The following is a 14,377-nucleotide window of genomic DNA, read 5'->3' as shown; positions in this document are numbered from 1 at the left end:
AGAAACCCTCATCCATGTTCAATCACAACTACAAAGAGTTATTTAAGTTAGGTAAGTTATATTCGCGTGAAACTACACATCATTTTCATTAGTTTTTCTTTTCCGTTATTAAGAGGAGGGAATATTGACCCACTGCTACATCCATTGTTGGCGGCAAAGAACAAATAGCATATACATATGTAATTTTGAGATCTATTTTCTACTGAATAATCTAAACAAAGGAATTTAACTTCAAAATTTTATACTTATCGTCCAGAAAGCCATTTCACAAGCTGCTGCCAAATTGTGCTCTCAAAGAGAGCAACATATAGCATTCTGTCATACACAAGAAGCCAGTCATTGCTTGTGCAGCTAAATATCCAGAAAACAAAAGTGTATATGCAAGTAAATCAATAGACTAGCTGAGATAGTAATCAAAAGGTTCAAAATACACCTGGGTCAAATAGTAATATGATACATAATGTGGTCCACTTTATTATTCCAGTAAAGGCATATTATTTCACGGCAAAACGCTTTTACCCATAGGCAATAGGACACAAGCAATTTGTCGACTCCAAAACAAGATCTTCCCATTTCTCTTTGGCTCCTCGTATAGCTGTAAGGTAAAAACATACTTTTATATATGGATCAATAACCTACAAAAGAAAATAAATGCTATGCCTAATATCATGTTTGCTTTGGAGTATGGTGAGAAATACCTTCATCATTGATGACTGATTACATTCTTAGCTCCTGTATTTTTCATCATCACCATCAACGGCAGTGAATATGCCCAAACCAAATGAGCTTCTCCAACACTCCAACCTTAACCAAAGTTATAGAAGCTCCAACATAAACCGACTGCGGGGGAGTGGATCGATCCATGTATCCTTCATTATTATGGTCCAGTTCACCCCGGTCCTCTATGCCTGCACTCCTGCCAGTTTACATAACTCGAGACTGCATTCCTTCATCACATTTCAAATCATTGTTTCACTGGCAGGGTGCAGGCATGGCCCAAGCCCCTCACTGGGGCCGGGCTAATCCAAAACTAGCATCAGGCTGATGTTGATGAGGCTGTATAATTCAATGATTTAAATACCAAAATCAGAACTGCAAACTAATGAGACAAACTTTGTTTTCAATTTTTGTCCCTTCGTATCCCTCCCGCCCACCTTTTTCCAAGACATAATGCAAGAAACCAGTCCACCGAAATAAATACCAGCCCCCCTAGTTTGAGAATTACAACTTAATTTTTGTGCATCTAACTACAACTATATTCTCTGTAAAACGTATAATTCATATATACATTTTAAAAAGTTAACAATTTTTAAAGTTGGGACAACTATTTCATTTCACCAATGTGTAAATTCTGTTTTTAATCGAAAACAAGTCTTACTCATTCCCCTTCTCTTTCATGTGCTTCTAATCTTCACTGCTTTTTCAATGGTGCTCTTGCTGTCTCCAAAACTGATTGTTATATGCAGGGATTTGTGGCATCTTCAAGCCAGAGTAGCAAAAGAAACCTAGGGATAGATCTAATTACCCCATAATATCTGATACACCCTCAAATACATAACGCCAATTCCTCTAGACATAATTTTAGAGGAAAGCATCTGGCTTATGATAGACTTTACTGTTTCCTTTAATTGGTCTACCTTATATCTCTTGAGTAATCAATGAATGTGCAATTAAGATATAGAAGACAGAATGGAAATGAGGAAGAGAAATGGCAAAGAGAAGGGGTCTCTAGGTGGGAGAACAGGTAATAATCATACTTAACCATGATTGTAAATTCTAAAAAGACTGACCTATTGCCTATCCTAAGTTATTCAACTTTCAAGATCCAAATTAAAAATAGTGGACGAAACAATGTTGTTCACTGCATATGCTGCAAGTGATGATGAAAAACTGAATGTCGCTTGAACCCCTTAAAATGAAGGGTTAACTAACAAACAGCAACTAAAAATGTGCATCAGAACGAACCAAAGGGCTGTATTTACCGACATTGGTAATGAGAGTTGAGAAGTTGCTATACCTGCGAAAACGGCTGGTGAACATGCTCATGAGGGTGGATAAAAGGCATTCCAGGACGCTGAAGAGGATACTGAGAAGAATGCAGATATATGGCAGATGTGGAGCGTGCTCCAACATGATTTGGATTAAAAGGAGGCATCATTGTTTCAGGATGACCATAACTGATTCCTGTAGCGGTTGGTGGAGCGACCCAGGGCCCAGGTATATGTTGTGGGAGAGGCCGAGGTTGGTGTTCAGTAGCTATTTGAGGCCGATGAGTGGATCCAAGTTGTGGAAATTCGGTGTTGTAGTTAATTGCAGGGGTGTACATAGGTTGCATTGTGTATGGACCACTATTGAACCCAAACCCAGGATCAAATCTTTGCATGTACCTGAAGAAAAATAATCACTACATAAAATTGTCTCATGAAGGAAAAAAGGGCTTTGCAATACCTAAGTAGCATATACAACAACAAATAGAAAGGAAATACAAATGAAATAGGTCAATCCAGCATTGATCTTAGCAGCATGTGAATTTAAATATATAATTGATATCGTTAAGATTTTTATCCAAATCTCACTTTTTCTCCCTCAATTTGAGATCGAACAAAATATTCCTACCATGCAAGACAACAGAAAACAAAAACCGCAGATCTTTTTATTGTTAGAAAACTTATTAAGGGTCCTAAATTATCAGTAGCTCTATCAAACTTGCAATTCATAAATAAAATGGTATCAGAAAAATATAAGGATGCTAATGTTTCGAAATGGAACATATAAAGAGAATTTATAAAAGGATAGAGGGTAAAAAGAAGATATTTAAAGAATAAAGATTGGCAATAACAACATTAGATCGGACAGAACAAAAGGTATAAATGGGGACTCATCAATCAAGACTCATTCACTCATAATTCAAAAAGAGAAATTGTTCTAAAGCCTTGTTCTATGAGAGCAAAACTCCCTCTCAAGTTACAATATAACTTTCAATATTAACTTCAATAAACCCTGCTAAGCTTTAAACTCCTGCAATAAATCAGAAAATATACTACCCTGCAGGAAACAAAATACTTAAACAGAGGGATATACCTATCATAGTTCCTGTCATAATCAGGGTCCTTGCGGTCAGTCTCGCGATCCCGAAAGATGGCCACCCTATTATGTGGTTTGCTCCTACCAATTGGCTCCTTCTCTGTCCTACTTCTAGCTGACCTACTACTACTTGAAGAGTATTCAATCAAACCACTACCAGAATTTACATCAGAAACCACTGAAACAGATTTCTCTTCCATATTTGGCATCCCTGAGGAACCATAGTAGTTAACATCCTGCAACCTTGGTTCACTTGGTGGTTTTCCACCAGAACCACTGCTAGAACTATTAGAGTTAAATATTCTTGCTCGAGCTCGGTTATACTCCTCTTTTCTTTCTTCCACACTTTTGGAGCTGTTTGACTTCATAGAATTTGAATTTGAATTGCTTACAAGCTGAGACCTTTTCTGTGGCCTCTGTTTAATTGCCACCTTAACAACACCAGGGTCTTCTGATGGTAAATTTACAGGGATGTCAGCCAGTCGTATGCGAGGAAGCCTACATTCAGAAGTCTTGCAGACAATGATTCTAGAACCAGAACCATCAGGTAAATTATTGTCTAATAAAACCATCGACTGCAATGAATAATGCTGTGCGATACGATGCGCAGCCAACCTTAAATATGATGTAGGCAGCTGCTGGAACTCAAATTGCTGCTGATTAGGATCACGGATAAATTTTTCAACATCTTGTTCCATCCTCAGGACTGAACAAAAGAAATTAAGAATTCTCAGTTCACAAGTAGATAAAAGCACTCTTGCTCAAATATTGAAACAAACAGCGCACTCATTCTTCAAAGAAACTATAGCAGTCAAAAGATTAAGTGCCAGAATATGATGCTTTAAAATAAAAAGAATGAAAGCCACAGCTATAAAGAAAGACTATAGTTTCCTCTTAAAAGAATGAATCAAAAAATGATAATAATCAAGTTCACAAGTGAATATTAAAATCAAAAGGGCATACTTTTTAATGCTAGAAAAAGCACATAAAAGAAACCAAAAAGCTTCCTTTGCAAGAAGGTATGTAGCAGATTCCTTGAAGAACTTAAAGCTTATCAAGGAATGAATAACTAAAGCATCAACTCTCACTGTGATATTAACTACCTAGTAAAGGAGTCATTCTTACTTAAAAGTCACTATACCGCTTATCATCCCCAATCAACCATATTCAAACTTTAGACTCTTTTCTTTCCCAAAAAAAAAAAAAAAAAAAGACTTCAGACACTTTCTCACATCATGCAGCCCTAACATATCTCTCTTGTTAGCCAACCTAAAAGTACCTATATGGAAGTTAAAAAAATAAAACTTGCAGAAGGCTTCAGCAAGAGAAGCTTTTAAAGGATGATTTTCCAGAATCCTTGCTCATGAAAATGTACTTTTGAAACAAATAGTACCAGGCAGCTCAAAAGAAATCATTGAAGGCTGCAATAATAAGACAATTTTTAGCAGATTTTAGTTATTAATTTTACAATTTTTACCCTTTCTGGCAATTCAGATTTACCGAATCCCAAAAGAAGTATTTAATGGAGTTAGATTTATCAAAAAGAATCTAGTCTTTCAAAAAAAAAATGGCTTTTCCTTCCAGAGAAGGTATATGATCAAACTGGCCTTACCAACTGAAGCAAAAGCTGTGTATTTCTGAACAAAAGTGGGAAACGAACTAAAATAATTTCCCCTCAACTATACAGAAGGAATATTTAGCAAATAATCTATAAAGCCTTGATTTCAAGATGATGTTCATCACTTCCAACTCTCAGTTTTAGTTAATTAAAACAAATTCCAGATAAAAAAAAGAAACAATTGCATAACAAAGCCCAGAAGTCATGGAACTCTCGTAGACTTATGACTCTTATTCCAGCAATGCGTTAGAAACCTTCCATATTCATCTTTTTTCGCATCATAATAGTGAACTAGCTTTGCATCCTAATTTTCTTTTTTGATGATCTAATTTCAAATATGATCCGCTTTCAACTTGTGCTATCTATGCATTCTTTATTACCCCTCCAAATGCATTCTTAAATAGCAAATTTTGAAAGGCAGACAATTTATTTGTGCTACTATAAAATGCTAAGAATCTTCTAAGAGACCCTTCATCATATCTAATAAAAGCTCTCAGAAAAACCTGACTAAGTTCAAGAGCTTCATTCTAGTCATTGGAACATAATGAGTTATGCAAGGGTCACCAGCCATGTTAGCATATCAAATTAACTATTACAATTTAACAACCTTAGCATATCAAATGTACAAATTAGAAAGTTAAGTACTCATTTGTAATCGAACATTACAAATAAAGCCTGATTAGAATGTTGCAATTTAGGATATTAATTATTAAATACCGCATAAGCATGCACCAACAACATGATTAGCTCCAAGAAGAATTCAATACCCAATTTTGTTTTTAAATCAAAGGTGTTCAGAAGCTACTAGGATAAGGTCCAGTGAAGAAACACACTGGTTAGACATAGGGAGAGAAAACAACAAAAGTAAGGTAAAAAAGGGTTAACAAACGGCTCGAATGTCCAATACTCCTATTATCTACCATTCTTGTTCCAAACAGAAATCCCTAAATCCAAGAACCCTAATGAATTTTCTGCAAACAGAAAAAAAAAATAAAAGAGACTTACTGGAAAGGCGCTCGCGGGGGTTTTGAATTGCCTCGCGGAGAAACTGATCAACCTCGTTAATGGCATCCTCCGAAACCACCTTCTCGTCCGGAGAACCAGAAGCAGAAGCTGAAGAAGTAGCATCGGGGAATTCCGGCTTGGATTCCTTGTTAGAAGAGAGCATCAAGCGGCTCATTGTAGCGTCTAAATCGGCCACCTCCCACGAGTCCGGCGCCCCGAGATCCTCCACCACAGAGCCTTCCATGGTGGGAAAAAAAAAAGAATAGCGGAAGTTGCTTTTCGCGGGCGCTATACCAATCGAAAGAAGGGGGGGAAATAGGAGCTAGGGTTTGAGGAGAGGAGAATCTAAAAGGGTGAGAGAGAAGCATAAAAGGAGAGTAAATTTCATGAGAAATTAATGATTCGATAGGGTTAGGGTTTGGAGATTTTGGGATTGGGAAAAAGTCGGAGAGAAGGACGGAACCGAAGCCATATATCCCAATTATTACTTCTATATTTATATAGTAAATAAAAAATTATTTATTATTCCTTTATTATTATGGTGGACAATAATAATAAAAAGAGGAAGAGGGGATAGGGTTTGGAATTTTATTACTGTGACTTTGATTTGATAGGTTACGCGTGAAACATTGTGTCCCACCGCACGGACCAATATCTCTTTTAATTGAAAATATATTTCTAAGGTTAGTCCCTGTACTTGTATAAATTTTGAGATTTGATCCCTGTGCATTAAAAGTTAAAATTTCAATCATCTTACTTTTTGTATTTAAAAATACTTATCCAATCATTAATGTCATCAGTAGTTTCTGTCAAAATTATTAATTTATCATGTTTATTTTCTATTAATCATATGTCACGTTAACAAATTTTGACAATTTTCAATTTTATTGACTAGACTAATATTTTTAAATCAAAAAAGTAAAATACTTAATTTTTTAACTTTTTAGTTATTTGGACTAAACCTCAATTTTGATCAAAGTATAGGAATCAATAACATATTTTATGTCACACCTGGTTTCTCTTGAAACCCGAAGATTTAGAACAACTAGGGGTTAAATTGGAAAAGACAGTAAGTTGGTGGCTTCTATTTGAAAATCAGGAAAAATTAGTAACTAAAATTGGATAAGGTTGAGATCCAAATTTTGTTCGATTGGATTAGAAATAGTTTCCTTAGTGAGAAACAAAATGATTATGGATGAATGGTTGTTATACGTCGGAAGGCCGCGCTTAAAGTGTTATTAATAGATGAGAAATGACTTCTCAGAGAGGATTCAACTCCATTCTATTTCATTTTCCTCTCTTCTTCGTCTTCTTCTTGTTGGGAAATCAAGTTTCTGAATGCAATGAAAAATAAGTGTAGGGAAAAATTGGAGTTTTAATTTTTTTTCCAAAACTAGAACTTGATTGTGATATCTAAAATAATCAACACTTAATCAAAATTATTTAATCAAAATTATACTTTTTCCATTTGTTTAGGATGAACGCTTTGATCGAGTAGTCTTCTCCGCTTTCCTCAATCTCATGTTCGTCGAGTTTGGACTCGCTTTGAATCATAAAACTTTCCAAAAAACCAAGTTATAAATAAGAAAAATATCTCTAGAAATTTTCTAAAATGATTTCTTTAGAGAATTTTCTCTTTACAACTTTATGTTGAATTTAATTTTGTGAATAATGACCCAATGCTTTCTTTATATAAAGAAAGTTTAGATAGTTCAACTATGATTAAATTTAATTGCTTTAATATTAAATTAATAAAATACTATTTTTTAGACAATATTCCGATTGAGCTTTATTAGATAAAAGAACGTAAAGGTCCAATAAACAATAAACAAACCAGCATCATTTTAGATGAAAAGTAAATAAACCAAAGAAAAACAAATGCTTTAGGTGAAAAAGTGTCGACATCATTTTGCCCAATCAAAAAGATCTGATTTCGTCCCGTCATTTCGTCTGCCCTTGCTTAGTAAAGACGTTTTCAGATTTCCGATGAAAAGATTTTACCTTCCCAGCTGTTAGTCTTCTTCCTTTTATCTTTTCTTTTCCATCGTTGCCTTCTTCTATTCGCAGCCTGTCTTCCACTCATTTTCCTCTTCTAAAGATTTTTGTACAGCCATGTATTTTCCTGCTCGATAGATCGTCTTCTCCTCTTTTGTCCCTGCAACTGGTGTTGTTATTATTTCCAATTAGATTATCTCCATCTCTGATCTACCTCTGCTTCAGTAATACCATTTCCGTCAGACCCAGGAGCAAGGTATGTACTTCTGTCCATTTTTAGCCCTTTCGTTGCCAGATTATGTGCTTCTATATTTGCTGTTCGTCTAACATATTGTAACTGACAATCGTGGAATGTTGCTTTCTGCTCTTTTATATCATAGATAATAGGTCCTATTTCCGATCTGTCTCTTTTCGAGCTTTTAACTTTATTTATAAATGTTAAGTAGTCTCCTTCAATGATAACCTGCTTTATCCCCAATTCTCTGCCCATCTTGACTGCCTGTAGACATGCGTTTGCTTCAGCCGCACAACTAGTGCAGATGTTGGTATGAATTATTGTGTTGGATACTAGAACGTCACCTTTGAAATTTCTGATTATTATTCCTGAACAGGATCTGTTCTGTCTGTTATCAAAGGCAGCATCGAAGTTTATCTTGAAAAAATCTTTTTTCGGGGGCCTCCATAACTCGGATTCCAACCTTAAAGCAAGATATGTTTTCTTAATGTCTTTAACTTCTTGTATATATCCCCGTATGAATCTTACTGTTTCTGCTCCAGGTCTCCTGTGGTTTTCATACATCCATTTGTTTTTAGCTGACCAGATAGCCCATAAAGCGCAGATGAAGGTCTGACTAACTTCTCTTGTATTGTAGAGCATGATCCAGGTAAACCATTCCATAAACTCTACTTGTGAAAGAGTCTGAGGCCATGTAAACTCTAAGTTTTCCCATATTTTTTTTGTGGCAGTGCAATCCCGGAAGACGTGTTCTCTTGTTTCCAGCCCTTGCAAGCACCTCTGACAAATGGCCTCATTTATTAGTCGCTTAGCTTTTAGGTTTACTAGAGTAAGGATAAAGTTAAGGGTGACTCTCCAGGCTGTAATATTAATTTTTGAAGGGAGGTCACAGCTCCAGAGTTTTTTGTAACATGTATTAATTTCCTTTTGCCTATAATTTTCATTTCTTTGTAAGAGGATTTTGTAACCGCTGCGCACAGAATACTCTCTAGATGCCTCGCCTCGCCAACTCAGAAAGTGTTCGTGAGTGTGCTGAGCCAGTGGAATTAACAAGATCTTTTGAGCCACCTCTTCAGAGAAGGTATTTAAAATCAGTTCTGAATTCCATGTTCTATTCCTATTATCAATAAGATCTTTGACTTTTGTAACAGTTTGCCTATTGACATTTTTTTTAACCAGCCGACTCTCCACATTTGGAACCCAGAAATCTTCCTCAATTTTGATACTTTGCCTATTACCCACTTTCCACTGTAATCTTGCAATCAGCAGTCCCTTTGCAGCCCATATACCTTTCCAAGTATATGATGGTAAGCTCCCTAAATCCGAGCTTAAAAAATCAGAATTCGGATGATACTTGGCTTTTAATGTTCTAGCTAAAAGGGACGTAGGGTTATCGATAAGTCTCCAGCCTTGCTTTGCAAGAAGGGCCAAATTAAATTTAGTTAAATTTCGGTATCTAAGTCCACCCTCGACTTTTAATTCACATAATTTATTCCATGAGCAACAATGAATTCCACGTTTACCTTGACCCTTCTGCCACCAGAAGTTAGCCATTAATTGCTCATTCTCCTTACATAATGATAGCGGTAATAGGAAACATGCCATTGTATATGTTGGAATCACTTGTAGCACAGCTTTAATGAACACCTCTTTTCCTCCTTGTGATAATAACCGATTACTCCAGCTATCAATTTTCAATTTTATGCAGTCTTTCAAGTGTTAAAAAGCCCTACGTTTTCCCCTTCCCACCAAATTTGGCAGACCCAAGTATTTTTCTGAATTATTGGACCTTTTAACCCTTATCCAATTGGAAATATCAACCCAGATTGTTTCCAATGTATTTGTACTAAAAAACACAGTCGATTTCCCATAATTGATACATTGACCAGAACACTCCTCATACTCTTTAAGAATTTGTTCAATTGTCTCTGCTCCCCTCGCAATTGCTTCCCCAAACAGTATGCAGTCATCTGCAAATAGAAGATGAGAGATCTGAGGCCCTCGTCTGCTTGCTTTAATTCCTTTGAGTCTGCCTTCCTCAATTGCGAGCCTAAGTAAAGTAGAAAGTTCTTCACTACATATGAGAAATAATAGAGGGCTAAGTGGGTCCCCTTGTCACAACCCTCTCTCAGGCGTAAAAACCATTCATGGGGTTCTATTAAGTACCACCTAATACGAAATAGTGTCAATAAAATGCATAACTCTCAACCCATTCAGCATTAAAACCCATTTTGAGTATCATTTTTTACAAAAACCCCAATTTCTACCCTATTATACATCTTGCTCATATCAATCTTAAGAGCCATTAACCCTTTTTTCCCCACCTTTTTATTCCTCAAAGTATGTAATATTTCATAAACTAGAAGGACATTATCAGTAATTAACCTACCCGGTACAAACGTACTTTGAGCTAGATCAATACAAGAATCCAGTACTTTTTGAAGTCTATTGGTAATGGATTTTGAAATGATTTTGTGAAGTATCGAACACAGGCTAATGGGCCGAAAATTAATTAGGTTATTCGGGTAGGCATTTTTTAGGATTAGTACTATGTTTGTGTGATTTAAAGATTTTAAATATTTGTCTTTATTCAGAACTTCCAGGCAAAAAGCACTAACCTCTTTTCCCACAATATGCCAAAATTTCTGAAAGAAAATAGCTGGAAAACCATCAGGCCCAGATGCTTTTGTTGGCCCAATACTATTAAGCGCTTCAACTATTTCTATCTCATTATATTCTGCTACTAGAATCTGATTCATATCCTCCGTAACGCGCCTATGGACACCCGAAAGAATATGGTTTGTATTACCAACCCCATTAGATTTAGACAACCGCATAAAGTAATCTTTGATAATGATCTCCATATCCATTCTTTCCGATTTGAGGACCCCGTCGCTATCTTCCAATCCACGAATCTTATTTACTTTTTGTCTTTGAGATGCTTTACTGTGGAAATAAGCAGTATTTCTATCACCCTCACGCAACCAGTTGGCGCTCTAGCCCTCTGCTCCCAATATAATTCCTCTTTTTCCATCTCCCAGTTTAGCTCCAACTTAACATCTATAATTTCAGCTAACACATCACCATCCCTATTCATGCCATCAAGTTTGACCAATCGATCCCACAATTTTTTCGATTTCCTATCATGTTTTACCTTGATGCTACGTCCCTATTTCTGTAAACCAGTGTGTAGGTGTTCCATTTTTCTTAAGACATCGCCATCTTTCTCCTCCCACAATTTTTTAATGACTTCGTCACATGTCGATTCGAAAAGCCATCATGATTCGAATTTAAAGTGGTGTCGACCATTATGTGAATTGTTAATCTCTGTTTGAACTAAAATTGGGTGATGATCAGAGAATGAATGAGGAAGATGCTGTACCGAATAGTCTTTGAACAGTTGGAACCATTCATTATTTGCTACTGCTCTGTCAAGTCATTCTCTAATATTAGTATCCTTGAAATTGCCCCTTTCCCATGTATATTTCTGTCATGTATAACCCGTATCAAACAAATCACATTTAGCTAATACCTTCCAAAACTCCTCCATCTGTCTCTCGTCTCTTATTGCTCCTCCTTTCTTTTCGTTTGCGTACATAATCTCATTAAAATCTCCACATACACACCAAGGTTCAAGGTTTGTATTTCGTAGCCTTCGAAGAAGGTTCCAAGATTCGTGCCTGTTTGACTGTCTTGGATTCCCATAAAACCCCGTAAGCCTCTATTTGCTTGAATTATCATTTCCATTGATGTCAACATCGATATGATACTCTGAATAACTACAAACATGAATCAAATGATTTCTATTCCATGTAAGGCATAGACCACCACGTGTTCCCAAAGTTGGGATGTCCATTCCATTCCGAAAACCACACTTTTTCCTAATACATTCCATGCAAATACAATCAAGTTTTGTTTCCATTATGAAGACCATTTGGGGATTGTAAAGTTTCAACATCTGTTGGAACTTTCTAATTGTCCCAGGATTTCTCAGTCCCTAGACATTCCATCTTAAGATCTTCATTGCTTTCGGTTAGCTTGCCTATTGGCAGCCATTGATATATCTTGCTTCAAATCTGAAAAATCCTGCGAAAAAACCTTCTCAAAATCAAAGGTTGCATGCTCCACCACGTGTCCATTTACTGCCTTGACTTTTTTCTTCATACCCTCAATACTGGAATATGGGTCAGTGTCGACTGGCTTTTCTTGATTAAATTTACATTTACCAAAAATCAGCTTAGGCATGTTTGTATCAAAAAACTCTTTTTTATCTAAACGACGTCAGCTATTCCGATAGTGATTTATTGGTTGCATTGCTACTCCATCGGTGGATTTCTCTATCTCCAGTTCATTTATCTGAATCTCTACGATGTCACTTTGATTCTGCTCTTCCTTCTCTTTTATGATTATCGATCCTTTTGTGGTGTTTAAATAAGTTACTTTATCTCTGCTCATCTATCGCTCGTTTCTTATCTCTTGGGTCTTTGGGTTGTTTCCCAAATCTTCCTCCGTCGACATTTTTCGCCTCTGTATCATTGTATCTGTATGGTGATTTCCATCCCTATCTATTTTCTCCTCACCTGTATATTGACATTGCTTCAATGTATTCTTTTTCAGGGACCCATACCATATGCTTTCTTTTCCTATTACAGCAGATTCAGCATTGAAAGCTATAGAGTAGGGAAGTTCATCTATTGATCTGGACCGATCTTCAGGCGAAATTTGTATGCAATCTTTAACCCCGTGTCCTAACCAACCACACCCGAAACAAAACGTTGGTAAGGTTTCATATTTGAATGGGAGCCAGATTTTTCTTTGTTTCTCTAGGAAACCAAATATACCTCTTTGTAGAGGTTTTTGGACATCTAAATTAACCTTAATTCGTCAACAGTCACCTTTTATTTCCGATCAAAGTACTCCCTCAAATGTAGATCCCACCGATGCATCAAATACTTTTTCTCAAACTCAGGAGGACATGGCCCAATCTTTAGCCAAAACGGAGATGTCATCAGTTTAATCTTGCTCCTCTCTATTGGTTCCGTTAGCCGATCTAGAATTAGTAACTGTTTTCGAAAAAGCCATGGGCGTCCTTCCAAAATCTGCTCAAGATCTTTCTCGTCTTTGAAGGATATCAAGAACAGGTTCTGACCCGCGATTAGAATTTCAAATTTCTTCTTTGTTTTCCAGATGCTCCTTAATTGCGCTTTCAAACTGTCTGGATTGTAAGATTTCTTTATCCAAACAGTACATAACAATGTCGGACTCTTGGACGGCCTGACTGACGAGTTCTTCACCGATAGCTGAATCAATTCTTCTTTAAGTAGCGCTAGTTCTTTCTCTTCGTCCATACCCCTAAATCACCACTCACCTCCTTCCCAACCACAGTAGCTGCTGTTTCTTTGGGATGCGCAAGAGAGCACTCTTGACTTTTTAGGGTTTTTCGTTAATAATATCTATAAAATACTATTAAAATAAGTACTAAAGTAAATTTAATATTAAACCTATTAAAATAATATTATTTTTGGAATAAGTAATCTGAAATCAATTTCTCTGATTGAGTTTTAAAAAGGGTGTAATGTTTTCACTATTGAACCACCGAAGAACTATCGTCGTTGACCATCCACAAGCCACTAGAATGTCGTCGTGGCAGCAGTCGGCATTGTTGTGTTCGGTGGTGTTATCACAGGTGTGACACCCTCACAGCACCTTTAACCGGTTTGGCTATTATACCCCTTAAATTTATTATACCTTCACCCCTACCTTTCATATATATAAATATATATATTAACATAAATCTCATTATAGGTTCTTATCATATATGCTCTTTTTGATATAATGTTTAGAACTAATCATAACCCCTCCCTACCCTTAAATAGGAGGATAATGTGTTTCAGCGTACTCGAACCCATGTCCTCCTATACTGGCAACAATGTCAATATTCATTGAGTTAAGACTCAATTGGCATATATATAATATACTTAACTTCAAATTAAATTTTAATTAGATGTTTGTTATTATTAAGTCTATATAAAATACTATCTTATAATAAAACATATTTTGATTATCAAAGGAAAATCCTTATACAATATTTTATAACAAATATAATTTATGCTATGTTTGTTTGACTTAAAATAAATTTGAAAAATGATTTAAATTTTTTTTCCAAACAATAGAGAATAGTTATACGCAGAATCATTTAAACACTAGAAAATATCAAAAATAAAAATAAAAAATATACATATAAAATAGAATTCATAAAATATAAACTCTTAAGCTTATTTAAGTCGCTTCTTCTAGAGTATTTATAATGCAACTTCCTTCTCTTAAAACATGATTTATCCGACTTAATTTACTCAATTCTATTTTAGTACCATTCATATTAGTTTGGAACGCTTCATTCTGGTCGTACCTATAACAGTCCGTTTTTAGTAAAATCAAAA

At 35.8% G+C, this 14,377-nt stretch overlaps 1 protein-coding gene across 1 annotated transcript; it reads right to left on the bottom strand.

Moving 5' to 3' along the window:
- Nucleotides 1-224: 224 nt before the first annotated feature.
- Nucleotides 225-6,231, bottom strand: LOC107896293 (cAMP-regulated phosphoprotein 21). Its single transcript, XM_016821434.2, has 5 exons — nucleotides 5,708-6,231; nucleotides 3,082-3,790; nucleotides 2,018-2,387; nucleotides 699-1,056; nucleotides 225-595 (listed from the first exon to the last, which is right to left on the bottom strand). Exons 1-4 carry the CDS (start codon nucleotides 5,949-5,951, stop codon nucleotides 1,006-1,008), a joined length of 1,374 nt encoding a protein of 457 aa, XP_016676923.1. The 5' UTR covers nucleotides 5,952-6,231; the 3' UTR covers nucleotides 225-595; nucleotides 699-1,005.
- Between the last annotated feature and the right edge of the window lie 8,146 nt (nucleotides 6,232-14,377).

This window comes from Gossypium hirsutum, chromosome A10 (genome assembly GCF_007990345.1).
Source record: "Gossypium hirsutum isolate 1008001.06 chromosome A10, Gossypium_hirsutum_v2.1, whole genome shotgun sequence".
Taxonomy (NCBI): Eukaryota; Viridiplantae; Streptophyta; class Magnoliopsida; order Malvales; family Malvaceae; genus Gossypium; species Gossypium hirsutum.
Note: the sequence above shows the minus strand (reverse complement) of the source record. Positions and strands in the feature narration are given on the sequence as shown.

Bases quoted from the DNA above. Each gene is read 5' to 3' on its own strand.
- LOC107896293 (XM_016821434.2), bottom strand. From the start codon at position 5,951: ATGGAAGGCTCTGTGGTGGAGGATCTCGGGGCGCCGGACTCGTGGGAG. The intron at 3,791-5,707 runs GTAAGTCTCTTT...TCTTTTGTTCAG, and splicing joins CCCCCGCGAGCGCCTTTCCA to TCCTGAGGATGGAACAAGAT. The intron at 2,388-3,081 runs GTATATCCCTCT...ATTTTTCTTCAG, and splicing joins TATGACAGGAACTATGATAG to GTACATGCAAAGATTTGATC.